Source organism: Neovison vison, chromosome 3 (assembly GCF_020171115.1).
Source record: "Neovison vison isolate M4711 chromosome 3, ASM_NN_V1, whole genome shotgun sequence".
NCBI classification, from domain to species: Eukaryota; Metazoa; Chordata; class Mammalia; order Carnivora; family Mustelidae; genus Neogale; species Neogale vison.
Window position 1 is genome coordinate 41,195,336 of NC_058093.1, and position 25,449 is coordinate 41,220,784.

General features: G+C 48.7%; 1 protein-coding gene across 4 annotated transcripts in view; it reads left to right on the forward strand.

Annotated features, from left to right (window-relative positions):
- Window positions 1–25,449, forward strand: part of SAG (S-antigen visual arrestin) — a 34,921-nt gene continuing 9,472 nt past the window's right edge. For 3 of the 4 annotated variants that reach the window (XM_044241878.1, XM_044241880.1, XM_044241881.1), the window contains exons 1-10: window positions 8,133–8,213; window positions 8,851–8,985; window positions 12,687–12,747; window positions 14,921–14,965; window positions 16,620–16,813; window positions 18,366–18,425; window positions 19,846–19,922; window positions 20,808–20,943; window positions 21,471–21,555; window positions 23,477–23,549. In XM_044241878.1, the coding sequence (XP_044097813.1) occupies window positions 8,911–8,985; window positions 12,687–12,747; window positions 14,921–14,965; window positions 16,620–16,813; window positions 18,366–18,425; window positions 19,846–19,922; window positions 20,808–20,943; window positions 21,471–21,555; window positions 23,477–23,549 (806 nt within the window). In that variant the 5' untranslated portion in view covers window positions 8,133–8,213; window positions 8,851–8,910. Of the gene's footprint in view, window positions 458–8,132; window positions 8,214–8,850; window positions 8,986–12,686; window positions 12,748–14,920; window positions 14,966–16,619; window positions 16,814–18,365; window positions 18,426–19,845; window positions 19,923–20,807; window positions 20,944–21,470; window positions 21,556–23,476; window positions 23,550–25,449 lie in introns of those variants that run through there. The other variant, XM_044241879.1, reaches the window with a different exon arrangement.

Here is a 25,449-nt window from a genome sequence, read left to right on the forward strand (position 1 = left end):
AACCGCCAATGGGACAAATGACGAGGAGGGAGGGAGGGAGAGTAGTTAAAAACCTAAGAATAAACCACAGAGGAAGCAGAAGTGTTGCGTAGATACTATTCTGTGCGTGCATATGTAGGTTTCAGATCACAGTGTAAAAAGTATTTCTTTTTTACTGTCTTTAAATGTATTGAAATTCACATAAAAGTAACCATTTTAAAGTATATTCACAGAGTTCCACCGCCATGCCCTTCTGGTTCCAGCAAAAAAAGGGACATTTCTGAACCTGGATCAGTGTCCATTTTTTCCGGACTTTTTTGATCTATACCAAGCAGCTGATCTACCTGAAGAAAAGCATGGGCACTTGTCTTAGCTCGGGCTGCTATCACGAAACACCACAAACCCGGCAGCTCTGACAACAGATACTTCTTCCTTCCGCCTCTGGAGGCTGGTAGCCTGAGGTCAAGGCACCCACCAGGTAGGTTCCCTCCTGAGGCCTTATCTCGGAGGTTGCTGCTGCTGCCCTGTGCTCACCCGACTTTGAGTGCACTTACATCGTGGAGAGTGGGTGTCTCTTACAGGGACACTAATCCTATCAGATCAAGGCCCCGCCCTATGACCTCATCCAACCCTGTCCACCTCCCAGCACCTCGTCACCGTGGGGATTTAGGGCTTCCACTTGTAGATTTGCAGAGGGGTGGTGCGTATGCACAAACATTCATTTCCTCTGAAAGGCCTCCCCCTAAGTGTGCTCAGCTTTTGGAGTGAGCAACTCAGTTGGTGCTTGGCCACGAAATCTTGTATCGAAGCAGCTTCATGGCCCCTGGAAGCCCCCTAGTGCTGGGACCCATGTGGCGTGATGAGGATGAAAAAGAACAGAGGCACACATGGAGGCACATGTTAGCCTTGTGGGAGAGGACGAGGGGAAATGCCCAGCAGAATCCTCCACCCCCCACTCTGCGCACGACTCTCCTTTTAAGGGACTCATCTGCACATTTGATGCATCTCCCCAGCCCTGAGAGAGGGCAGCTCACCGGCTCCCCTTATAGAGGAAGAAAAGGAAATAGCTGTGAGGCAAGGTACTTCCCCAAGGTCTCGGGGGAACCATCAATGGGTCACAGAACCTTGGACTCCAGCCTGGAGCTGTTTATATAGCATGGAAACCTGGAGCATTCTCAGCACAATGCCTCAAGATGAGAATGCCTCAAGATGAGTGCCATTCTCAGCACAGTGCCTCAAGATGGACATTCAAAATCTGACTGGGGTGGGACCCCAGCATGGGTGAGGCGGTGGCAATGCCCATGAGAAATGAGCACCTGGGTCCTAGTCACAGATGAGTCACCCGTGGAAGAGATTAGATTAACTTGCAGCAATGGAGGGAAGTAGAAGGGAAGCTGAGCCCTTCCTAACAAAGAATTTTCTTATGTGTCACACTGTTTCAAAGAAAGGTGGTAATGATTTCCCCAACCCCAGAAGCATTCAACAACTTCTCTTATTGTGCATGTTGTGGAGGAGAACCAAGCAAGGGATGGTGTGTGGACTACATTCTTTTTATTATTTATTTATTTATTTGTTTGTTTGTTTTTAAGTAGGCTCCATGCTGGGCATGAGCCTCAGTGCTGCAGGGCTTGAACTCACAACCCTGAGTTCAAGACCTGGGCTGAGATCAAGAGTCAGATGCTTAACCGACTGAGCCACCCAGGATCCCTTGGATGATGATTCTTTTTTAAAGCATCTGCCCAACTTGAGAACCCCCAGGATCCCATTTATGATTTCAGATACTGTAAGCCAGCCCAACCAACAACCACCCTCTCTACTCCTTAGGCCAGCTGCCCAAGAGGTCCATGTTGGAATTAAGGTGGCTTTTTAAAAGTTCTGATTCCCTGGCATTCTGTAAATAGAGTTGCCCCAGTGTTTTCCGGGGCTCTCTCCTTCAAGGAAACCAAGGCGATGAGGACACGATTTTCATTTTGTAGTTGATGTTTAGAGGGGTGTACCGGTTTTCTTCGTGCATGTGCCCTAATAAAGCCCTAAGACGATAACCTGCCCCTGAAGCCCATAAGCCTCTTAAGCTGAACATCTCCACCCTGCCGCCCCTGTGAGCTGGCTGGCACTGCATTTGGTACCTGGAGGTGAAGCGTGGGGCTTGGAGCTTCATCTCACTGGACACTGACTTCAGAGAAGCAAGCGTTGCTGTCACCAGTGGTTCCCAGACTTTGCATTCATAGAGCTGTCGATTTCCAAAATAACTCTAGGGAAAGGCTGACAACTTTTTATTTTGGCCAAGTAAGGATTTTTTTCTAAACTGCCATCTACTCTCATTCTTATCTTATAAAAGAAAGGACATTTTGTCCTTATGCTCAGTGGCTGCATCCTGAAATATTTATAAGTAAAATGTCATGATGTCTGCAACTTACTTTCAAACGCTTCAAAAGGGAAAAACAATAAGTGAGCACACGCACTGAAGTGTTCATTGTCAAATCTCCCAGAGGACTATGTGGGTGTTTATTGTGTTATTCCAACTTTTCTCTATATTCTGAACTTCACAATAGATTACCGAGAATGCAAAACTCATGGGAGGGGCAGATAAGTGGTGGCTCGAAATTGGTGGGTTGATGGAGGAAATGACCGAAATAGGGACCCAGGGAACTTTTGGGGGGATGGAAATGTTCTGCCTTAACCATAGTCCTAGTAAAACTCATCAAACTGCACTTTAAAATGGGCAACTTTGCATGTATGTAAAGTGTGTCTCAATAACGAAAGAGAGGAAGGACATTTTAGTATCCAAAAATTGAGGACTTTATAACCTTAGAAAAAAGGAGGACAGTCCTTTACAGTGAAGACATTTGGCTCCATGACAAAGCTTACAACAGTGCCCTTGTTTTTCTCATTTTTTCTGCCAAGCAGAAATAAATTCATCACAGACCAGAGGCTGGGAATGACTACCAGAGACTACATTTCCAAAATGAATGAGGTCCAGTATCCAGCCCAACCCCACCTGCCGGGAACTGGTGGGTCAGTGACTGAATCCATCAGTCTGCACCCTCCCAGCGACCTGGTTTTAACAAAACCGTGTGAGAATGGGTGTCCCAAGAGCAGCCATAGCTGCAAGTGGGTCCCAGATGCTGCAGCCCTTCTGATGGGGACACAGAAAGAAACACCCTGGTCATTTGTCTTCCTCTTGTTGGCGTATTTTTAAGGCGAAAAGCAGATACTCTTCTAAATTTATAACAATGTTTACTTCTCCTAAAGCAGGAGAAATAAATAATTATTGGAGAAAAATTTTAAATCACAGACAAGGGGGAAAAAAAAGTGAAACCTGACATACCCACCATACAGAGACCAGTTAGCTCCTTAGTATGTATCCTTGCAGATTATGCATATAATGCGTGTGTGTGTGTGTACACACGGAGTGTATGTGTTTGCAGGGTATGGTCATATTGCACATGCCATCCTATGACTGTTGTTTGATCACAATCTCTACCTTCCTATTCCAGATATTTCTGTCTTACATGTCACCTAGACCATATACAGATTTTCCCGACGGACCCAAATGTCCTGTAGATCCTATTTTTCAAATTGGAGATCCAGTCTGGGATCACACATTACATCTGGATGTTGAGTACCTTGAGTGTCTTTTAATCAAATACCTCTCTTTTCTGTGACATCGGCTTATGAAAGACACTAGCTACTTCTCCGTTCATCGGGTAGCTCTCTTGTGGTGTCTTCTAGCTTGTTCCTCTATTCCCTGCATTTCCCATAAACTGGATGTGATGTCAAAATGCTTCATGGATTCCCGTTCACTATTGTGGATGCTAAGATTGACTGTGGACCTAGCCTGGTCCCTTATTGTGCAGGTCAGGCTTGCACCTCATGGTGAGCCCAGGATCCATTAGCCATCACTTGGGCGCTAATAGGGACAGTCATTCCCCTCCACCAACTCTTCACCTAATGGTTTTGACCCCAATGAAGAATTTTTTTTGGAGTCGATCATTTTATCAGTATTTTAAGATGGGTATTTGCAATCATTCAGCAATGATAAAAACCAACAGATCAGGAAACAATAGCCACTGAAAAGGTAATTTGTTACTCTTCTTGAAAGGAGTGGGCAGCCTGTGCCACAGAGGGCCACCTGGGGGAAGCACCAGGTTTGGTCAGGAGGCAGAGGGATGGAGGGGGAAAACATGGACAAGAGTTTTCCTATGGTTTCCATGGGGAAGAACTGGTGAGGTAAGATAAGTGGGTTTAGGATTGGAAAGTTTGAATAACTTCATCAGGCTCTGTGATGACGGGCTCTCTCCAGTTGGGCTGAATCCTGGTCTGGGGATGATTAGGATAAGGCTGTTGTGGCTCTGCGTGAGAGCCCGTCCCAAGAGGAACCAAGGCCACTGCGGTGTCTGGGCTCCCGATTGGTTAGTTTGCATATGAAAGGTAGCTGTTGGGGCGCCTGGGTGACATCCGTGCCAGGCATCTTTCTTTTTTTTTTTTTTTTTTTTTTTTTTTTAAAGATTTTATTTATTTATTTGAGAGAGAGAGACAGTGAGAGAGAGCATGAGCGAGGAGAAGGTCAGAGAGCGAAGCAGACTCCCCATGGAGCTGGGAGCCTGATGCAGGACTCGATCCCGGGACTCCAGGATCACGCCCTGAGCCGAAGGCAGTCGTCCAACCAACTGAGCCACCCAGGCGTCCCCGTGCCAGGCATCTTTCTATAAGAAGAGTCTCATTGTTTTGGCCCTTGAAGTCATTTGTCACTTTAAGAATTCTCTGTTTAAAAATCACAGTTGACGGGGCGCCTGGGTGGCTCAGTGGGTTAAGCCGCTGCCTTCGGCTCAGGTCATGATCTCAGGGTCCTGGGATCGAGTCGTGCATCGGGCTCTCTGCTCTGCAGGGAGCCTGCTTCCTCCTCTCTCTCTCTCTCTGCCTGCCTCTCTGCCTGCTTGTGGTCTCTCTCTGTCAAATAAATAAATAAAATCTTTAAAAAAAAAAAATCACAGTTGACGTTTTTGAGGCGCCTGGGTGGCTCAGTGGGTTATGCCGCTGCCTGCTGCCTTCTGCTCAGGTCATGATCTCAGGGTCCTGGGATCGAGTTCCGAATTGGGCTCTCTGCTCAGCAGGGAGCCTGCTTCCCTTTCTCTCTCTCTCTGCCTGCCTCTGCCTACTTGTGATCTCTCTCTGGGGAGATCTCTCAAATAAATAAATAAAATCTTTATTTTAAAAAAAAAAAAAAAAAGGAAAGAAAAGAAAGGTAGCTGTTTGCAGTCTCTGGGGAAGGAGTAGCCCTGGGAGGGGCCGTCTCCAGAGTCTGCCCCTCCCAGCCCAGAGCCCAGGATGTTACAACATCTGAAAGGCAGAAAATAGGGGGCACCTGGCTGACTCAGTCAGAAGACCATGTGACTCTTGATCTCTGGGTTGTGAGTTTGAGCCCCACATTGGGCCTGGAGATTACGTAAATAAACAAACTTAAAAAAATAGAGCAAGTCAGAAGTCATGATTAATCCACCCAGTTTGTCATAGTATGTTTTTCTCCTTTCATCATCCTTTTGCATTTAGTAGCTGGCATTTCTCTGTTTAAAAAAAAAGTTTTCTCCCTTAGAAATTAAAAATACTGTTTCTCAATTTTAGCTATTGCCAGCTATCACACTGTTGCAATCCAGTGACTCATCCATGTGCTTTAAGTATAATGAGATCCCTCTTCTAGATGCTGGAGATGGGATAGGTGCATAAAGTCAGGGTTCTCTGCACTCCGGGAGCTTATGTGCTAGTGATGATGGGGTGAAGGACAGACAGGAAACAAGATACACAAGTTCTTCTGCATGCGAGACTGATGAGGGCAATGGAGAAAAATAATGCAGAGGAGGCCACAAGTTTTGGCGCATGATAGAACGCACAATTGGGCCCAGGTGAATGGGGTCACACTGAAGTAAAGACCCAGAGGAATTCAGGAAGCAAACTAAGTGGCTCTCTGTGGGAAGAATGGTCCAGAAGGGGAAACAGTTAAGTGCAAAGGCCTTGAGGCACGTTTGAAGAAAAGCAAAGAGGAAGGTGGCCTGGAGCAAAATGGGTGAGTAGTGAGAACTAAGGTCAGGGGTGCCTGGGTGGCTCAGTCCGCTAAGCTCATGTCTTGATCTCACGGTTGTGGGTTCAAGTCCTGCTTTTTTTTTTTTTTTTTTTTTTTTTTTTTTTTTTAAAGGGACAAAGGTGCCTGGATGGCTCAGTTGGTTAAGCCACTGCCTTCGGCTCGGGTCATGATCCCAGGGTTCTGGGATTGAGCCCTGCATCGGGCTCCCTGCTCAGCGGGGAGCCTGCTTCTCCCTCTCCCTCTGCTGCTCTGCCTGCCTGTGCTCTTTCACTCTCTCTGTCAAACAAATAAAATCTTAAAAAAAAAAAAAAGAAAGAAAGAAAAGAAAGAAAGAGGGTTAGAGGTAACAAAGGATCAAATCTTGGAGGGCCTCACAGGCATTGTCCAGGCAGGAGGAAGCCACTGGAAGTTTCCACACATGCTAGCATTTCAAATGTTAGAACAAGCTTTCTGCTTAGACTTTCTTCATTCTCAGACACCACGTCAAGTTCAATATGTGAATGTGTTAATGGCCACAGTGTCCCATCTGTTTATTCCCTGAATGTTCTTGGAAGCAGCTGTTGAATGCAATGGTGAGGGAAACAACGGGATGGGCCCCTGCCCTCCCGGAGCCTAGAGTCAAGTAAGGGAAGAGAGACCATGAAATAATTTCCCATACAGTTGTCAAAGGTGACTGTGCCTCCAACCCAGCCTGGGAGGGAGGTTGGGAAAGGATCCCCTGAGGATGGGACTCCTCTCTTCCAGCATCTGAAGCATGAAAGGAGTCAGCAACTTGGAAAGAAGAGAGGATTGTTCTAGGCAAAAAGAACAGTATGGGGGAGCAGGCGGAATGCGGTGCAGGACAATGTGGAAAGCAGGTTCCCGTGTCTTCTCTCAGAGCAGTGGGAGACACTAGGTGGAGAGGACGGATCAGGGCTCGGAAGGGCCTTCTCCCACGAGCAGAAGGGCCTGGCAGCTGAAGATGGAGAGAGCCCGACAGCAGGCGACATTATGATCCAGGAAAGCCAAGGGGGTGCTGTGGACGCTGGAGAAGGCTCTGGGGATGGGATGATGTGATCAGATTCCAGAGACACTGGGGAGGCGGGATGTAGGGAGGGGGCAGATCTGACAAGATTCGTCTCCATAATCAATAGGGCGTAGGGTGGGGGAGAGGAACCTCTAGTCCTGATGTGTTTTTGGAGTAGTGTTGGGGTCCGGAGCCGAAGGCCAGGGAAGAATTCTTGAGATGTTTTTGGTGCCGAAAGATGATTTTATTAAAGCATGGGGACGGGACCCATGGGCAGAAAGAGCTGCTGGCCTGGGATTGTGAGGAACAACTGATTATACACTTTGGGGTTGGGGGAAGTAAAGACGAAGGGAACTTCTGAAAGGATTTTCAGATGCTGAAGAAGACTTACAGGATACTGGAGGCCTGGCTATTGTCAAGCGAAGGTGGTTTTTCTCTCCAGCAAGGCATTAACATTAAGATGGGAGCCTCCTGGAGGACCATTCTACCCTGCCACCTCAAGTATTTGTCAGTGAGCTGCAGGTTATAAGGACAGTTAATTTTATCTACATTTCCGCTGGTCTTTGTTTCCCACATGGGTTTGGCTTCTATAAGACCAGGGTTCATCTCGAGCTTGACATTTCCCCTTGACCTTTTCGTTTCTATCCCCCACCCCCAAGGTTGCATTAGCAGCCTGCTGAGTTTAATCAAGTCTGTTGAGCACTTGAAAATCCCCTGTCCTGGTGATACTGGGAGTGAAGGGATAATCAGTCTATTTCCAGAACCCAAAGAGGGTTAGGATAGAAAGTAGCTTTTCTTTAGCTCTCATCCCTCCCACCACGCCTTCCCCACGGGAGCTCCTACATCTGTGAGCCCCTCTGGAAGGAGACTAGAGGCCTTTGCTTAATGCCTAGAACTGCTGAAACCACCAGTTCACCCGTCTCAACACTAATCCCATTTCCACTCTGCTCCTTAAATGGGATTTGGCTTCTGGACATTGAGACGCGGGTGTCGGCCCCCTCTCCAGGTTCCCTACAAATTCCCCCACGCACATCAAGCCAGGGGCCTCGGCAGGGTCATCTGGTTACATAGAGCAGGGGCCGGCTGCTCTTCCCAGAGGGACAGAGCCCCTCTCCTCGCCTCCTGGGCCCTTCTGGCTGGCTGAACAAGGTACATGATGGCCCCTGATCCAAAGCTTCTCAGACCTCCAGGGCAGGCACAGGGAGAGCAAGGGGCAGGGCCACCGGTGTTTTCCGTGGTCAGTCTGTCTCACTTTCACCTTTTCTGTGTGGTTGCACAGACTTTGCTTGTTAATGAGACTCAGGGTGCGCTGAGGTCCAGATAGCTAAGAGGGCCTTTCCACCGTATGTCACGCTGGGGAGCGGTGGGAGAACAGGACAGGACTCCTGGGGATTTAACACATTTTCAAATGATATTTGCTAAGTGGTTATGTTGTGGTTTTCGGGAACCTCTCCTATTCTAATTACCATGGGACATCGTCGTGATAGAATTTTGATTCCAACCTGGCGAAGTGTGCTGATATCAAAGGCTAGTCAGGAAGGCAAACCTTCTAGCTGAGGTTCACTAAGAAATGTTTGAGGCTTATGGAGAAAAAGAAAACACATGTTTGGAAAAAAGCATCCCCTACCCCCATGTCATACACACAAGACAAAAGCCTTATTTCATCAAACAACGATACTTAAGCAGATAAAAGGAAATGTCTCCCGGGCGTGCACCATCTCATGAGCAGGTTTTGTACCCAGAATGTTCTTGACTGCGCTCGCAGCATCGTTTTACCTCTCCGCAGGCCGCGGACGCCAGACGCACACTCCGAGGTGGAAGAAGTCGGCTGCCGACGACAGGGACCATGGCAGCCAGTGCGAAGGGCAGCAAGTCTGAGCCAAACCACGTCATTTTCAAGAAAGTCTCCAGGGACAAGTCGGTAAGTGATACAGAAGTGAGTGGCGTGATGGGGGGGAGGGGAAAAAATATATATATATATTTTTTTAAAGGATCTTTCTTGAGAATAGACCCAGGGTGCCTGGCTGAGCATGCAGCTCCCGATCTCATGAGTTCAAGCCCCACGTTGGGTGTAGAGATTGCTTAAAAAAAGAGAGAGAGAGAAAGAAAGAAATAGACACGATCAATACCAGAATCCTGAGAGGTTGAGGGAAGCTCTGTGTCTGTGTTCTGTCTCTATTTTGCAATGAATGATCAATGAGACATAATTGAATGAATGAATTGAACATGTAGAACTTCTTTTCAGTCTCCTAAAGAACCTAACTCTGAGACCCCTAATTTTCTCCTTGTCTCTCAGCCCCCACCCCCTTACTTCCAATTTTACTTCTTTTCCTAGCTGCCCTTGAACCAATGACTTGACATTTCAAACACTGTTTTGTCTGTCGATAGTAACTCATCTGGTCTTTTGTCATCTCATTGCCTGCCAGGGGAAAGCCCCAGTGCTGGACCAAGGCAGCTCTGTCTTCTGTGCGCCTACCCCAGCCACCATGCCCTCAGTCCTCCCTTGGCTCAGGGCCACTGGGTAAGGGAACATGGTACCCGTATCCGGGCAGCTTGTGTGCTTGGCAGAGATGACGCCACTGTTGAGTCCATCGGCGCACAGTAGACAGCCTAGATGTGCTCTATTTTCTGTGCTTTATAAACCTGAACTTTGGATTTTTCCTTTTGGGTTTCTTAAATGTTAAGCCAAAGGCCCAGAGGAAACTCTCTGATTCTCATAGCGCAACACAAGAGAAACAGGTTTGCACCAGGCATTCTCTGCCGTTTCTGTTCCCAGCTGAGGAACTCCACTTTGGGGTGATGATTTGAGGACCCCCTCAACCATTCCCCAAACTCTCTCCCAACTTTGCAGTCTTCCCAACACACTTTGTCTTGACTTCTGGCAGAAGAGAGAAACCACTCCTGCCGGGCCCTGTCATTTTCCCTCTTTTCTTCCCCCCTCATATCAATACACAACCTTTGAACCAAGAAATTTAGAACTGTTATATATGGGGGGGGGGATTCCTTCTGTTAATGTCTCACATATTAGGACTATTCCAGTTGCAACTTCTGTATGGCTCTAGGCATGGTGCACAAGGAGCTCTGGGCCCATTTCTCGGTGATTCTTTCCACTATGCCCTCTTCTGTGATCTTCATCCTCCAGCTGGTGGCAAGATGGCTGCCTAGCTCCAGGCGTCTCACCCTCACTTCCTTCCCAAAGAAGGAAGAGGCTCTTGCTTCCCGGTATCTCTTCTTCAGAGTGGGAAAATAGTTTCCCAACAGCCCTCCAGCAGACTTCTTTCATATCTCATTGGTCAAAAATGGGTCTCATGCCCACCCTAAACCAGTCCTGAGCCAAAGAAATTGGATGATCATAATTGGATCTGACCCATCAAGAACCATCCTCCAGGGCTGGCCTCACCCCATGGGGGATGGTAAAACCCACAACATAATTGGCAACTTGTATTCAGGAAGAAGGGTACTTGGTTTGCTGGTTGAACAAGCAGCCGGTGGGCTGCAGTCCCACATTGTTCAGCCCCATTTCTCTTCTTGCTCCTGCCCCTTGCCTTCCCTACCCTTCCAATTGCAGTAGAAGACATGCCTTTGCTCCCAGTTGAGGTTCATGCTATTTACACCTGGGTCTTAGGGGCCATCTTCTCCCTAGCGTCCTCCACCATCAGCCTCTCCCTCCCTCCCAGTTCTTTGCCTGAGCATACAAACAAGTACGGACCTCATGCATCTTAAAGAGAGCAAACAACAAACTCCCCTTGACCCTATTGTCTTTCCAGTTCCGCTTCCTCCACAGCTAAAGCTTGAAAAAGAAGAAAACACACTCTCTCCACCTACCTTCAGTCTTCCCTACTCCCAACCGCAGTCAAATGCCTAACTGGCTTTCTCCTTGTCCATTCATTCTCCACTTTGCTGCCATCGTCTCCTCCATAAAATGGGGCTAATTCCTTTCTCAGAGTAGTTGTGGGGATTCAGTGAAATAACGTAGTCGGTGCTGAGCTTGGCACCTGGGACATGATAAATACTCTGTTGTTGAGCTGCAGGCCTTTCATGCTGCTCAAAATGCTTCAACATTGGGGGCACGTGGGGGGCTCAGTCCGTTAAGCACCTGCCTTTGGCGGAGGTCATAATCCTGGGGTCCTGGGATCGAGCCTTTTGTTGGGCTCCCAGCTCAGCTAGGAGCCTGCTTCTCCCTCTCCCTCTGCCCCTCCCCTGCGCTCTCTTTCTCTCTCACAAATAAATAAAATCTTTAAAAAATGCTTTAATATCTTTCTAGAGTCATTAGGTTGGGCCTGTAAGACCCTTTCTGGCATCAGCCTGCATTCCCATTTGGTGGCCATTGGTTCCAGAGGCATTCTGGGCTTTGTATACACTGATTTTTTGGTTTTGTCCAAAAAACATCCTCATCCAACGCCTACCTCCTGCCCAGCCACCTGCCTAGGTAGTTCTTGGGGTGCTTCAACATCAGTCCTACAAAGTGAAGGTATAGGGATTCACTCCAAGATGTCTGATACAAGGGGGTGGAAATAGGAGATGATTGGATGCCAACAGAAATGATTCTGGGAGTTCACGGACATAAGAATACGAATTTAAGAGGCTTAGGGAAGAAGGGGGCTAGGCAGAGTGCACGGACTCACTCATTGGTGCCCTTAGCAAATGTGGATTAGAATCCTGTTGTGCACCAGGTACTGTGGTAGAAACTTGATGGCTGAATGATGAAAGAATTCCCACAATCAAGGCACTCACAGTCCTGTGGCTTAGAGCAGTGAGTGATGGTGAATGTGACCCATGCTATTCCACAAAGGGGTTTGGCAGAGACTTTCACTGCAAAGGACACGCAGCAGACAGGAAGAGGTCTGAAACAGCGGTTTTTGCCCCCAACCCCCCCACCCCTCCTACTCAGAGCATGGGTTCAGGTGTACCTGTCCAGCAGCTTACCTGGTAGGATTTCAGGGACTCTGGAGCTCCTGCCTCTATACTTAATTCAGATATACTTCTAATGAGGAGGGGAAACCTTTCATTCACAGCCGGAAATAAGAGGCTTAAACATTGGGATGAGCCTCCTTTGCATAAGTATAACTTTCCACTGAAGTGTTACTAGTGAATTCAACAAGGTCACCTGGTTAATGTCAGACCTGAGCTTGGTGGGAAAAGGTGGGAGAACAGGAACCATTCCAAGGGGTGGGAAGACTTCCTTGGAGCAAATTTATGGGAACGAGGAGAGAGTCCAACTTTCCTGTAATCCATAGTCTGCCCACAGCCAAGCAGGGAGAGAGGAGGGAATGGGCAAGAGGCAGAGCCAGGCAGAAGTCTTCTCAAGACTAATCAAGATGTGGAGTGCCTGCATGGCTCAGTCGTAAATCAGGTCATGATCCCAGGGTCCTGGGATCGAGCACTGCAAGGGGCTTCTACCTCTCCCACTCCCCCTGCTTGTGTTCCTTCTTTTGCTGTCTCTCTCTCTCTGTCAAATAAATAAATAAAATCTTTAAAAAAAATAAAAGAGTAATCAAAATGTGTCAGTTGTTGCCAGGTTTGGGGATTATTGGGGTGGGGGGGTTTGGTTGTTGCTGATTTTGAATATGAATGTGCTAGTGTTCTTTGGCCACTTAGAATCTGCATCTGTTCTTTCTACAGGTGACCATCTACCTGGGGAAGAGAGACTATATAGACCATATTGATCAAGTAGAACCTGTGGGTAAGTTGAGTTTGGAGTAAGATTTAAATTTTAATTCTGGTTTTCCTTAAAGCCATCAGACAACAGCTCCTTTTGTATTTTTTCAAATGGGCTTTGCTGATAATCTGATCAAAGAAATGCAAATTAAAACATCAGTGAGGTAGCCATTGGCTGATTGGAAACAATATCCAGGCGTGGGGAAGACAAAGGACTCGTTTCTAGAATATACAAAGAAACTCAGCAATAAGAAAGTAAAATCCACTTAGAAAATGCACCAAGGGGCGCTTGGGTGGCTCAGTGCGTTAAAGCCTCTGCCTTTGGCTAGGGTCATGATCCCAGAGTCCTAGGATCAAGCCCTGCATCAGGCTCTCTGCTCAGCAGAGAGCCTGCTTTCTCCTCTCTCTGCCTGCCTCTCTGCCTACTTGTGAACTCTGTCAAATAAATTAAAAATAATAATAATAATAAAAAGAAAGAAAATGCACCAAAAACCCAAAAAGCCGTTCTTTGAAGAAGATATATGGATGGCAAAGAAGCCCATGGAAAAATGGTCAACATCATTGGCCATCATTGCATTTGCAGGGAAATGCAAATTAAACCACTATGGACTGGAATTTCATTATATCCCTGTCAGAATGGCTAAAATGAAAAATAGTGACAACACCAAAAGGTGGTGAGGATGTTGAGAAACCGAATCACTCATACATTGCTGGCAGGAATGTAAAAGGGAACACGTACTCTGGAAGAGTTTGGCAGTTCCTTTAAAAATCAAGCACACACTTCCCATCTGACCCAGCAGTTGCATTCCCAGGCACTCCTCCAGAGCAGTGAAAACTCACATCTACACAAAATCCTATGTGCGATCGTTTATCATAGCTTTATTTGTGATCACTCCAAACTGGAAGGAACCCAAACGTCTCTCAATAGGTGAATCAGTTGAAACGGGCAGTGGCACAACCATACCATGAAATCCTACTCAGAAATAAAAAAGAACGAGCCACTGATAACACACAACAGCATATGGCTCTCAAGATCCTGCATTATGCTGAGTGGGAAGAGCCGATCTCAAAAGGCCACAATGCTGTACGATTTCACTTAGATGATAATTTAGGGATGATGAAATAATGGCAATGGTAAACTGATCAGTGGTTGCTGGGAGGGGGCGTGGAGGAGGCAGTGCTGAAGCTGGGTGGTTCGGGGAGGGCATGAACAGAGAGAGAGAGCTCTCTGGTGAGGCAGCTGTCAACCGCCACATGAGATAAAATGACTTGGACCTGCACATACAGTGTACCCCATGTCAGCCAGCTTCCTGGTTTCGATATGGTTATCGAAGATGTAACCACTGGGAGAAACTGAATGAAAGATGCACAGGACCTCGCTGTACTATCTTTGAAACTTCCTGCGAATCTGTAATGATTTCAACTACAACAGAGTGTAAAAAACCTGCCATTTCTAGGCACTTGAGGGTGAGAATGTCCCTCGGCAGAGTACTTTCTGGAAGGTCATCTGGTAGTATGTCATCAAAAGCCAAATCCAGTTCTACTGTTGATGGATAAAAAAATGTATTTATAAGGATGTTCATCATCCTGTTCATGATAATGAGGGAAAATGGGAAAAAATGCCCTAACTAGAGGGGGTTAATTAAATAACTTATGGTATGTCCATTCAGTGGAGCCATGTATGGCCATTAAAGTGATGAGTATGTATTATGTGTGTCTTTGTGTAAGAATAGGTGTTTTCAATTTATAGTTGTATGAGAAAAGCAGTTAACTGAATTGTACGTATATTGGGATCTCATTTTTTTAGTAAAACATCCTTATCAGTGCATATACATCTAGTAAAAAAATTCTGCACCAGTATCTTGACAATGGGGATCTCTGAGTGGTGGATATTTGACTTTGTTTTATTCTTTGCTTACTTACCTTCCCTTTCTAATTTTCCTATAATGAACACGAATTACTTGTGCAATTAAAAACTACAGAGAGGGGCACCTGGGTGGTTCAGTCGGTTAAGGATCTTGACTCTTGATCTCAGCTCAGGTCTTGATCTCGGGGTTTCAGCCCTGCTTCCGGCTCCACACTGGGCATGGAACCTCCTTAAAAACAAAACAAAACAAAAACCATAGATAAATATATAAAGAAGTCCTCTGGTTTCTTTCATTTTCTCTGCCCTCATTGCTCTCTTCCTTTTGGTTTAGATGGTGTCGTGTTGGTAGATCCCGAACTTGTGAAGGGAAAGAAAGGTGAGCTGGGTTTCTTGTCCTCCCAGGAGCAGGTCTGGTCGGGACTCTGGGGAGGAGGAGCCGGGAAGCAGCTGGTGCCCTCTTGCACATCCATCACTGCCAGGCGCTGTTACCCACACTCCCTCATTAAAATCTTCAGAACCCGATCCCGTTCACATTGGAGCTCATTGTCTCCATTTCTCAGATGAAAGTTAAGACCCAAGGGAAACACTTGTCCTGGGCAGCAGGGTAAGTAAATAGTGGCCAGAGCGTGGAAGGCAGGTCCGTGGCCTCCACCAGCTGTGCATGTGCCCTGGCCAGCAGCAAAACTCAGGAGGGCCCATTGGTGGGTTTATCCCCAAAGAGGGAAATTCAGCCTGCTGGACTTTTCTTTTCTTTTTTTTTTTTTTAACGGTTACTTTGGTGGTTTGAGGCAAAGTATCACAGTATCCTTGTAGATCTCTGGCAGCTGTGATGTGTGGGGCAAGAAGTTTGGTACTAATAATAGTTGTAGAAGCTAAATTAGGGCAGACCTGAGTTATCCTTATGATAATGTCACTGACTCCGTTCCATTCTAACTATACCTTTTGAGTGGTTGCTACTGGCAATCACCAGGAATTATTCCCACCCATGGATGTGGCAGCTCTGAAGGGGCATGGCAGAAATCGGGCTGAAAATCACCTCTTCTACTGTCTCCGACTTCCTCCTGGGCATCCTGCTTCTCTTGGGCACCTGGAGGAGCCTGGTCTGACCCCTGAAAGCCCACACCCTTGGTGTGGTGGTGCCCAGAGAAGGGCAGCTGCTTTGAGGGAAAGCAGGGTACAGTGAGGGAGGCATAAAGCCAGGTCATCTCTGGGTACTTTCCTCTCACAAACATTGGTTGAGGGATAGGCAAGTGATCCCAGGCTCTTCTGAGCTTTTGGTGAAGACACAGACAAAATCCACAAGGGAGGACTTCCAAGGACTTCTGATATGCTTTCTGTTCAAGAAGAATGCACGTTGTGTGCTTGGATTTACCCCATTACAGACTGTTGTAAATAGTCCACACCCCAAACCTGTAGTTTCCTATAATCCTTGCGGTCCGCCACAGGCCTGGATTATGTCTGTTTAATCAAACTGAACTTTCAGAGGTGTTGACTTAGAGAATGCTTGATAAGTTTCTGAGCAAGGTGAAAGAAGTGTTTCTGGGATCTGGTGGCTTCTCTCCTCCTAGTCCACGAGCCCCTGTCCCGAAGCTCTGGCCTACCCCTCTCTGGCACGGGTCTGTCTTGCTCCCTAGCGCTCTTTGCCTCTGTTTACCACCTACACTCTCTACTAAAGCCTCCTGAGGTCCCCAAGCTGGTGGGTAGAGAGAAGGGGGTGGTAGGATGGAGGACACAGGGGAGTCTGTAGCCAAAATATGTGGTTCATGGAAGGTGCCTCCCCGTCCTCTGACTCACATATGCCTTTAGAGTAACCAGCACAAGCCCCAGCGAAGGTGCTGGATCCCCAGAAGTGTGCGGGCATCTGGGTGGCTGGGTGGTGTGGTTCTCAAAACCCCCACCCTCCAGAGGCTCCAGGTGGGCGGGCGCTGGGGAGGGGCAGGCAGTATCCAGGGTTGCCCCGTGCTCACCCGGCCGGGCAGGGGGCGCCATGCTGATGGGACAAGCCCACCTTCCTCTCGTCTCCCTTCCAGTGTATGTGTCTCTGACCTGCGCCTTCCGCTACGGCCAGGAGGACATTGACGTGATCGGCCTGAGCTTCCGCAGGGACCTGTACTTCTCTCAGCACCAGGTGTTCCCACCCGTGGAGGCTGCCCCTGCCCCCACAAAACTGCAGGAGAGCCTGATGAAGAAGCTGGGAGGCAACACATATCCCTTTCTGCTCAAGGTGGGTGACTCCTCTCCCCCTCCAGGTCCCTGCCCTGGTTCCTTCGCCCACAGCACCTTGCAGCATGACCAGGAGGGAAGGAGAGGGGATGGAGCAATGACTTCACATTTGTGGGCCTTCAAATTGCCTCCTTGGAGGAAATTCTAGATTGCACAGGCTGTGATTGTCTTTTTTTAAGCCCTTGAAAATAGCCTCTCAGCCTCTGAAGGCACCACTTCAACCTACAGTTTAAATATTTCCCTTCATCCGACCACCTAATTATATGGGTGGTTATTCCTTCACTTGCTTGGCTATAAAAAGAAAGAAGTGGCCCTCAGTTGGCCCGGAGGAGCTCGAAACACGAAAGAGCTCCCTGCCAGACGGATGGAAGAACGTACTCAAGTCAGAAGTCGTCCTTCGCCTTGACTGCTGGGTTTTGGGTCGCTAGATAAATAGCCCCATCTCTCACGGGGGGAGTCCTGGCGACCTGCAGTGCCTCTGAAAGACTTGGGCTTGAACTCAGTCTCGGGAAAGCTGCCATTACCCCTTTTACTAGCATGTTCATGTGTCTTAAGTTTATACATTTCTCCAAAGATCTATGGCTCAGTTTTCAAAGGGAAGGAAATTCTGACACACGCGGCAACACGAATGAACCCCGACGACATTAGACTGAGGGACAGAAGCCAGACACACAAAGACATACAAGTGTCTGATGCCAATTACATGGGAAACCTGGAGCAGTGAGAGTCATAGACACGGAGCCCAGAGTAGTGTGTGGGGTTAGCATTGACCGGGGTTGGAGCTTCAGTGTATGAAGGTGAAAACCTCCTGGGAGTGGATGCTGGGAATATTGCAGGACAGCGTGGATGGATGTCATACCACTAAACGGTACACTGAAAACCCAAGTCTCACGTTGTGCATACTCTACAACTTTTTTTTTTTTTTTAAATCACTTGAAGAAAAAGTTTTGTGGTCCTATGTGTTCTCGCAGTCTGGTACTGGGAGTTTGAAGGGACATCACCTTGGAGATATAACATGCCAACACATCTCAAAAACCTTAAAAATGTGATTTTGACCTATGGTTCCCTTCCTAGCAGCATAGCCTGTGCATTTAATTAGACAAAACTGTGCCGAGGTGGATGAAGAAGGTTTATGGCAGAAAAGCAAAGTTCCAGTGACTGAAGCATCAGCCGACCAAGGGGGCTGGCCAAATTCAATGTGGTGTTACCAAAGCCCAGAAGAGTGGTGCAATTCACGGCACAGTGAAGTGGTCCTAATGTACTCCGAGGAGGGTGAGGGTGGGGATGGGAGCAAAGCAGTTGACAGGACGCATGCCTCACTTGGTCTCATCTCTGTAACACACACACGTATGTGCATATTCATGTGTGAGGGATCCCCCGGGACTCTAGGAAGTTCGCGTTCATGATGTCATTCCAGGTCTTGGCAATATGGGTGAACATTGCTTTTTGTGGGTTTTGTTTGCTCCTCCTTCCTTTTCCCAGTTTTGTACATCGAGTGCATATTACACATTGAGTGACCACCTCTGAATGAACTGGTTTGTTTCTTCCCACAGTTTCCTGATTACTTACCCTGCTCGGTGATGCTACAGCCCGCTCCGCAAGACGTAGGGAAGGTTAGTTCCAAAAGAAAGGTCGTGGACTCGTCCATTCCTTCAATTTACTTTTTTTAAAATTGCCTTTTGTTCTGGACAATTTCAAACATGCACAAAAGCAGAGAGACATTGCAATGAATATTATCTTTTGCAGCCTTTAGCCAGGACGGAGCCTGTGGATGGTACACTAATCAGTCCCGCCCCTCGTGGGCTCCACAGGTTCCTGGGGAGAATCCAGCAAAAATGAAATAACAGGTGTCCACAGGGCCTATCCAAGGACAGTAGGCACTCTGGAGAACAAGAGGCTAGTGAGAGGCAAAGGGGGATCTGGAGGGCAGGGTAGTTAGTTGTTCAGGATGTATAAAGAAGACCTCCCCAGGAGGGTAAAGAAGGCATGCTATCCCAGGAGAGAGCCTTCCAGAGAGAGAGGCATGTTGCCTCGTGTGCTGGGGTGGAGGAGCAGGGCGAAGTGGAGAGAGTAGGTCAGAGGTGTGGGGAGGTGTGGACCCTGGGGCCATTTCTCAGTGAGCAGGGAGCCACTGGTGGGCTCTGAGCAGTAGGTGCTGACTTGGGCTTCCCAAGGGCACCCTTGCCACTACGCAGAGAGGGGTTGGGTGGGCCAAGCACAAGCTCCCATGGGGGGAGAGAAGGAAAGGGGCTGAGTGTGCGCCAGGAGGAGTCACCCAGGCACCCCTCGTACTGGTGTATTTTTAAACTAGATCTCAGAATTGTCACGATTCCACAGCTGTAGAACCAATGAGGCTGTGGCTCATATGCCATCGTCAACACAACCGACTTCATGTCCTTCAGCCGACTGTACTTCTTCCCTCGGGGCGGCTGGTGAGCGCGGTGCCGCCCCCGGGCCCGCAGTGCGTGTGGTGACGTGCAGAGATGAGCCGGCTGGGGAGGAGCTCCATGGGGCAGAGGCATTTGTTCTGCCCACACAACATATTGCTATTGAGTCAGTTTAAAAATCAGAAGACTTTGCCCCCAATTCCATTTCCAGCTTCTTTGCTGGAAGTTGGAAGAGCCGCCAGCACCCGGCCCCCATTCCAGCCGGGCCACACTGGGGTGTGGCCAACCGGCCCCCCAGGGTTGGATCCCCTGCCGTGAGCACCTGTGTCTACGGTGTGACCTCAGTGCCATGCATGTGGGGTCACACAAAGAGGGACAACTAAATGGGCAGGGAGGGCTGGACACCAAACATGATCTCCCTGGGAGCTCGGGGCCACAGCATGCTCCCTGTCCTGATGTCGTTCTTTCCTTCTGTTCTTTCTGCACGTGGCAAATCTAGCCATCATGGGGTAGGCCTCCAAAGGACATGGCTAAGACAAAGAGACGGAGTGCTGTTATAACTTCCCAGTGGGATGTGTGACCCCATCCCAGCTGCCGGGAAGGGAAGCATGGACTGAAGCCTTGTCTCTTCTCTTGCCCTCTGCAGTGCTGTGGGGTCGACTTTGAGGTCAAAGCATTCGCCAGAGACAGTGCAGAGGATGAAGAGGACAAAGTGCCCAAGAAGTAAGAGTGTAGCTGTGGGTCAAGGGGCAGCACCCAGGGTGGGGGGCAAGGAGCTGGGGTAGGAAGCAGCCCCTCACTTCAGCTCCCCCCACAGAGCTGCATGGCCAGGGAGATGGGGCTTGCCTGGCCCAAGCAGTCAGGGTGTCTACACATGGGGCCAGTATCTGCGGCTCATCATCTGGGGAAAAAAAGGAAAATGGCAGAGGGGTTGGCAACCTCAAGGTTCACAGAAGCCTCTAGCAGCCCTGGATTCCCTCTCTCTTCAGTTTTCTTCTTCTCAGTCATTCTTCCACTGTGATGAAGATACACCACATGAAGTTTACTGTTGGAACCATTTCTGAGTGTGCACTTTGGAGGCCTTAAGTACTTCCCCTGTGTCGTGGAACCATACTTACAACCCTGTGTGCTGTCCGCACCCCAAACTGTCCCCACCCAGAACATTTCGTCACTCCAGACAGATGCTCTCTGCCTGTCAAGCAGTGACCCCCTCAACCCCCCGACCTTGTGGACCCCAGCGTTCACCTTCCCTCTTGAACCTGAATGAGGTTTTCTCTTGTGCCCTCTTTCTCTTGCCCTCAACACTCTTCCTTACACTCAACACATGCGCTGTGGAGCCTTATTCTAATAAATAGCAATTGTAGTAACAAGTCACGTTTGTGGGGAGCGTGGAAGCATGTCACGCATGTGAGGCGTACAGAGCACCCCCCCCACTGTCACCCCCTGGCTGTGCCCTGGAGACTGAGGGTGGCAGTGACCTCAAACCCACACCGTCATCCCGTGGGAGCGTTCCTGAAGCTTCACAGCGTGAGGCCGGGGACAGAGGCCTGGACGCCCTCTGAGGAGACCCGGTGGAAGCCCAGAACTGTCTGTGTTTGTCATCCACAGGAGCTCCGTGCGTTTACTGATCCGGAAAGTACAGCACGCGCCAGCGAAGATGGGTCCCCAGCCCCAGGCTGAGTCCTCCTGGCAGTTCTTCATGTCAGACAAGCCCTTGCACCTGGCTGTCTCCCTCAACAAAGAGGTGAGCCGCAGCCAGCACTGGGCCCCGCCTGGGAGCAGGCCTCGGGTGTGTTAGGAAGCTGTCTTGTGCCTAGGTGTGGTTAAAGCCCCATTTGTGAACACGTGTGCAAGGGTGCGCCCAAGATCCTGGATCTTGAGGAAGTCACTGCTGAGGAGAGCCCTGTCCCTGAGCTCCCCACTGACTCCCCTTCCTAGCACTCATTCTGCCCCAAGTGGCCTTGTGACTTCACGCGGGACCCCCCACGGCCACCGCTGCCATGACCCTCAGGACTGGGTGTTCCAGGCCAGAGCACCCTTGCTCCATTCCACCCTGGTCACTGCCATTCTCCTCAGTGCGCCCCAGACGAGGCAGACTGTGTTCCGTGTTCTAAAGGAACCCTGTTGCTATCCCTTTATCTTCCTTGAAAGTGTAGAAATTCAGCCACTTTGATTCTGGTTAAAGGATGGAGATAAACCTAGAAAACCATGAGATTCACGATACCATGATGCTCTGTTCCTCTTTTCTGATTTAACTGCTAACTGTTTCAGACCTATTTCCATGGGGAGCCCATTTCGGTGACGATTACCGTGACCAATAACACAGAGAAGACAGTGAAGAAGATTAAAGCATTAGGTAGGAACTTCTCAAAACGGGAAGGCAGAGTCTTCTAGAATCTCTCCATGTGGTCCTATTTCCCCAGGGTCTCTTCTGTGGGCAAATAAGGCCTCCCTCCTGGGTCTTTGAAACTGCCTGTTTACCTCTATTGTCGTGGACAGGAGGAAAGACCCTCAGGAGTCACCCCATGCCACCTTGTGTCCCACTTAGAGCTATCTTTTGTCCTGAAACAACATCCCTGACAATCCTTGATCACTCCCTAGAGGAGCCCCTCGCCAGATGGGGGGGGCATGGGAGGAGTTTTCTTTCTCGGATCAGAATTAAATTTTGCGGACGAGGCAGCACAGTACAGTGGGGAAAGCACTGGACTGAGAACAGTGGGCCTAATTTGTGGGCTTATGCCATGTGCGTCCTCTGAATTCCAGTTAACATCCACGGCACTGTTCCTGCTCTACCTTCCTGCATTATGTGAGGCTCTAGGGACTGGAGCCTGGAAGTGCTTTTGTAAATGGTGAAGCCCTACTACAGCATGAGGCCCAAGCCTTGCCTGATACTACACACGAGGCACAACCTGCCTACTGTCCTACCCCTTTCTTCAGCTCAGGGGGCATCAAAGTACATGGGCTGGTTGGATATCATGGTCTTCTAGGGGCTACATAAAAAAGACATGACAGAATGACCAGGGAGGGTGACCTCTCAGTTCACCACTAACTCAACACTCAGTGACTAAGACAAAGCCAGACTCATAGTGTGTGTAGGGTGACCAACAGTCCTGGCTTGATCAGGATTTTCTTTGTCTTTTCTTTTTTCAAAAGTTTTATTTCTTTACATAATCTCTACCCCGATGTGGGGCTTGAACTCATGACCCTGAGATCAAGAATTGCATGTTCTTCTGCCTGAGCCAGTTGCGTACCGCTTGACCAGGATTTCCAGTGTTAGAATGGGCTACCTCCAAGCAGATCAAGATGGTTGGTCACTTGGGTCACACACCACTTTCCTCTTTCCTTGTGTATATGCACCATAGATAAGTTTCAGGAGTTAGGGTGCATGCGTACTAAAATAATTACTAAAGTAATTCTTTAGGCGCTTTCTTCATGCCCATATAACTGCATATTGCTTTGTCTTATGTTGGTCGAGTTCATCTGCATTCCGTCTTCGTAGGACCTGTTATTACTTAGCGCGTTGTATGTAGTGTCTAATACAGTATTCCAGAAGTAGCAAGGTTGAGAAAGTATCATTGGATACTTTGGTTTTAAATTATTTCTCAAAACTTTATGAGTTCTTACATCAAAGCCATTCATTTTTTGAGAGAATTGTTGAAATTTCCAAAGCAAAATGTTAGTAGCTTTCTATAGGCTGGGCATTGTGTTGAGTGTGTCACACAAATTGTTTCTTCTACTCCTCAGACTTGATTTGAATAGAGATTAAAAAAAAATTTTTTTTTTGATCCTCACAACACATGTAAGTTAGATGCAAGTGTCACCCCCATCTTGCTGCTGGGGAAAGTGAGGCATAGAGGAGTTAAGTGACACCCCACAGCTGACAGCTAAGCTGGGATTTGAGCCCAAGGAGTCTGGCTCCAGTGCCCACTTTTACACCCACATACACAAGTCAGGTCTATGTTGCCGGTAGATGGTTTCAAGCTTGGACAATTGGAACAAGGTTCTCATTAAATAAGATAGTGTTGGAAGGGGTGTGGGCTCAGCGGGGAGGAGTCTTCTAGAAGGTGCCGTTTTAGGGAGGCTGGCTCATGGGGCCGAGCTGCCACAGGGTAGATTATTGGCAAACAGGAGTGGCCTGGGGACAGAACTCAGAAACCCCAGCCATAAAGCCTAGCCTGAGAAGTACACTCCAACAATTGACCGCATCCCCGGCAGGCGCTGTGCACGTGCGTGGAGGACCCCACATTGAGTCACCCACCCCTGTTCTCCCTTTGCAGTGGAGCAAGTGGCCAATGTGGTTCTCTACTCGAGCGATTATTATACCAAGCCGGTGGCCCAGGAGGAAACACAGTGAGTAGCTTCTTGGGTTTCTATTTCCGGGGCAGCTCAGGCTTCCTTGTCAAGTTCCCCTTTCACTCACCCTGAAAGGGAAGTAGGATGCTTCCCTTCCTTCCCCTTTTCTCACTTCAAGGGCTGCGAAGAAAGTTAGCAAGTCAATTCTGTTCTCAGTCGCAAGAGTTCCCAGAGATCTCCCTCACAAGAAATAATGGAAAGGAGAGAAATAAAGATTGAAATGTCACAGTGGGAACAGCTGGAACTTTCTCTTGCTCCATGGAATAAGTCCAGAGGAATCTGATATGATTTCTGGCCCCGGAGCAGACAATCCAATCGTCTGTCAGCCCAGGCAAGGGCTCTCTGTCTTTTGATTTGAAAATGTGATACCAGTGACAGCCGGGTTCCAGTGATATGTAACTTCTGAGCCCGGCGTCATGAACCACTTCTCTCCCTTCATTAAAATCGAAAGTCGAGGAATAGAGAGAGACCTGCCCAATCCTGCTCCTTGCTCTTCATTCATACATAGGTTACACATAGGGGGTGACGCTTCCCCGAGAGGGTCACTCGGGCAGGTCTTTCCCTCTTTGTGTCACTGATGTGTCTGATGTTTTTTTGTGTGCAAAAAATATCACCAGAGCTACAAGCAGGGGGCCTGTGAGCAAAGACAACCTGATTCAGCCAGAGAACATGACGTAAACTTTAAAAGACAATTTTAGAATAAACTATTACTCAAAGCAGATCTGGACCCGAGTTTAAATATAGGTCCAGAAGGGAGGGAGGCAGGAAAGAGCTGGAGCTCCTTGTCTGCTTCCTTGGTGCTGCTGGTGGGGGGCTATCTGAGGAGAACTCAGCCAGGGACCATTTTCTCCTTTCATCATGGGGCATAGGCCATTATCTGGACTTCTTTTCAGCAATTCAGTGCATTTTAGACCAAAGGATTCCCAGGACACTGGCGACCAAGAATGGGAGGCAGGGAGCCTGAAAGCTGAGCTAGATTGTGTTTGTGGGTCTCAGACCAGAAGCCAGTCTGGAGGCTGCAGAGCCCAAGGCATTGTCCCTGAACCCTGGGGCTCCCAGGACCCTGGGGCTGACTCCTGGGCAGTGTTTTTAGGGCCACTCCCTGCCTTCTCCTGGCTGGGTATGAGGAGGGAGGCTGCACCAGGAGTGGGGACACAGGCAACTAGCTGGCTGGCCGGGCCCTGCGGCCGTGTGGACAGCTCTGGGTGCAGGTGTGGTGTGAGCCTGCTGGTGACCAGCAGGGCCAACCTCTGCGGCCTCCAGGAGTCAGGGATGCTCCAGACCTGGCAAAACCTCGCTGCTGTGTCCCCAGCTCCATTCCTGACTTGCAGACCCACAGTTTGGCACAGGTTCCCTGTGTCTGTCTAGGGCTGAGACACACAACACCTGACCAGTGACCCAGTGACAGGGAAGAACCAGGAGAGAGACAGAGCACCCGTGTGCTTTGAACAAAACCAGTCCGGTCTGCATGGTTCACGGAGGGCCCCACTGCACCCTCTTCAAACAGCTGGATCCTCCTGACAAGCAACAGCTCTTGGTGACAGGCCATTTCCAACTGTAGCTTCTTGCTGGCACTGGCCGAAAAGCCTACAGCCCTCTGTGTGGTGGCAGGAGGAAACTGCTGTGATCCCCGACCCTTGTGTTAGTCAGTCTCATTTAACCCCACAGAATACTCTAGAAACTCAGTGACTCAGAGGAGGATGAGGGACTTGTTGCCAGACCGTTTTGAGATGTCACTAGTATTTCTCATAAGGCAAGGGCACTGGTAACCTGAACTATCTTCCCCGTGAGTCCGAGGGAACTTGGATCCTGGAACATGCTTGATGGCAGATAGCGTCTCATGGGACTGGTGGTAGCTTCATAGCCCTAAGAACTATTAGCGAAATATCCACTCTGC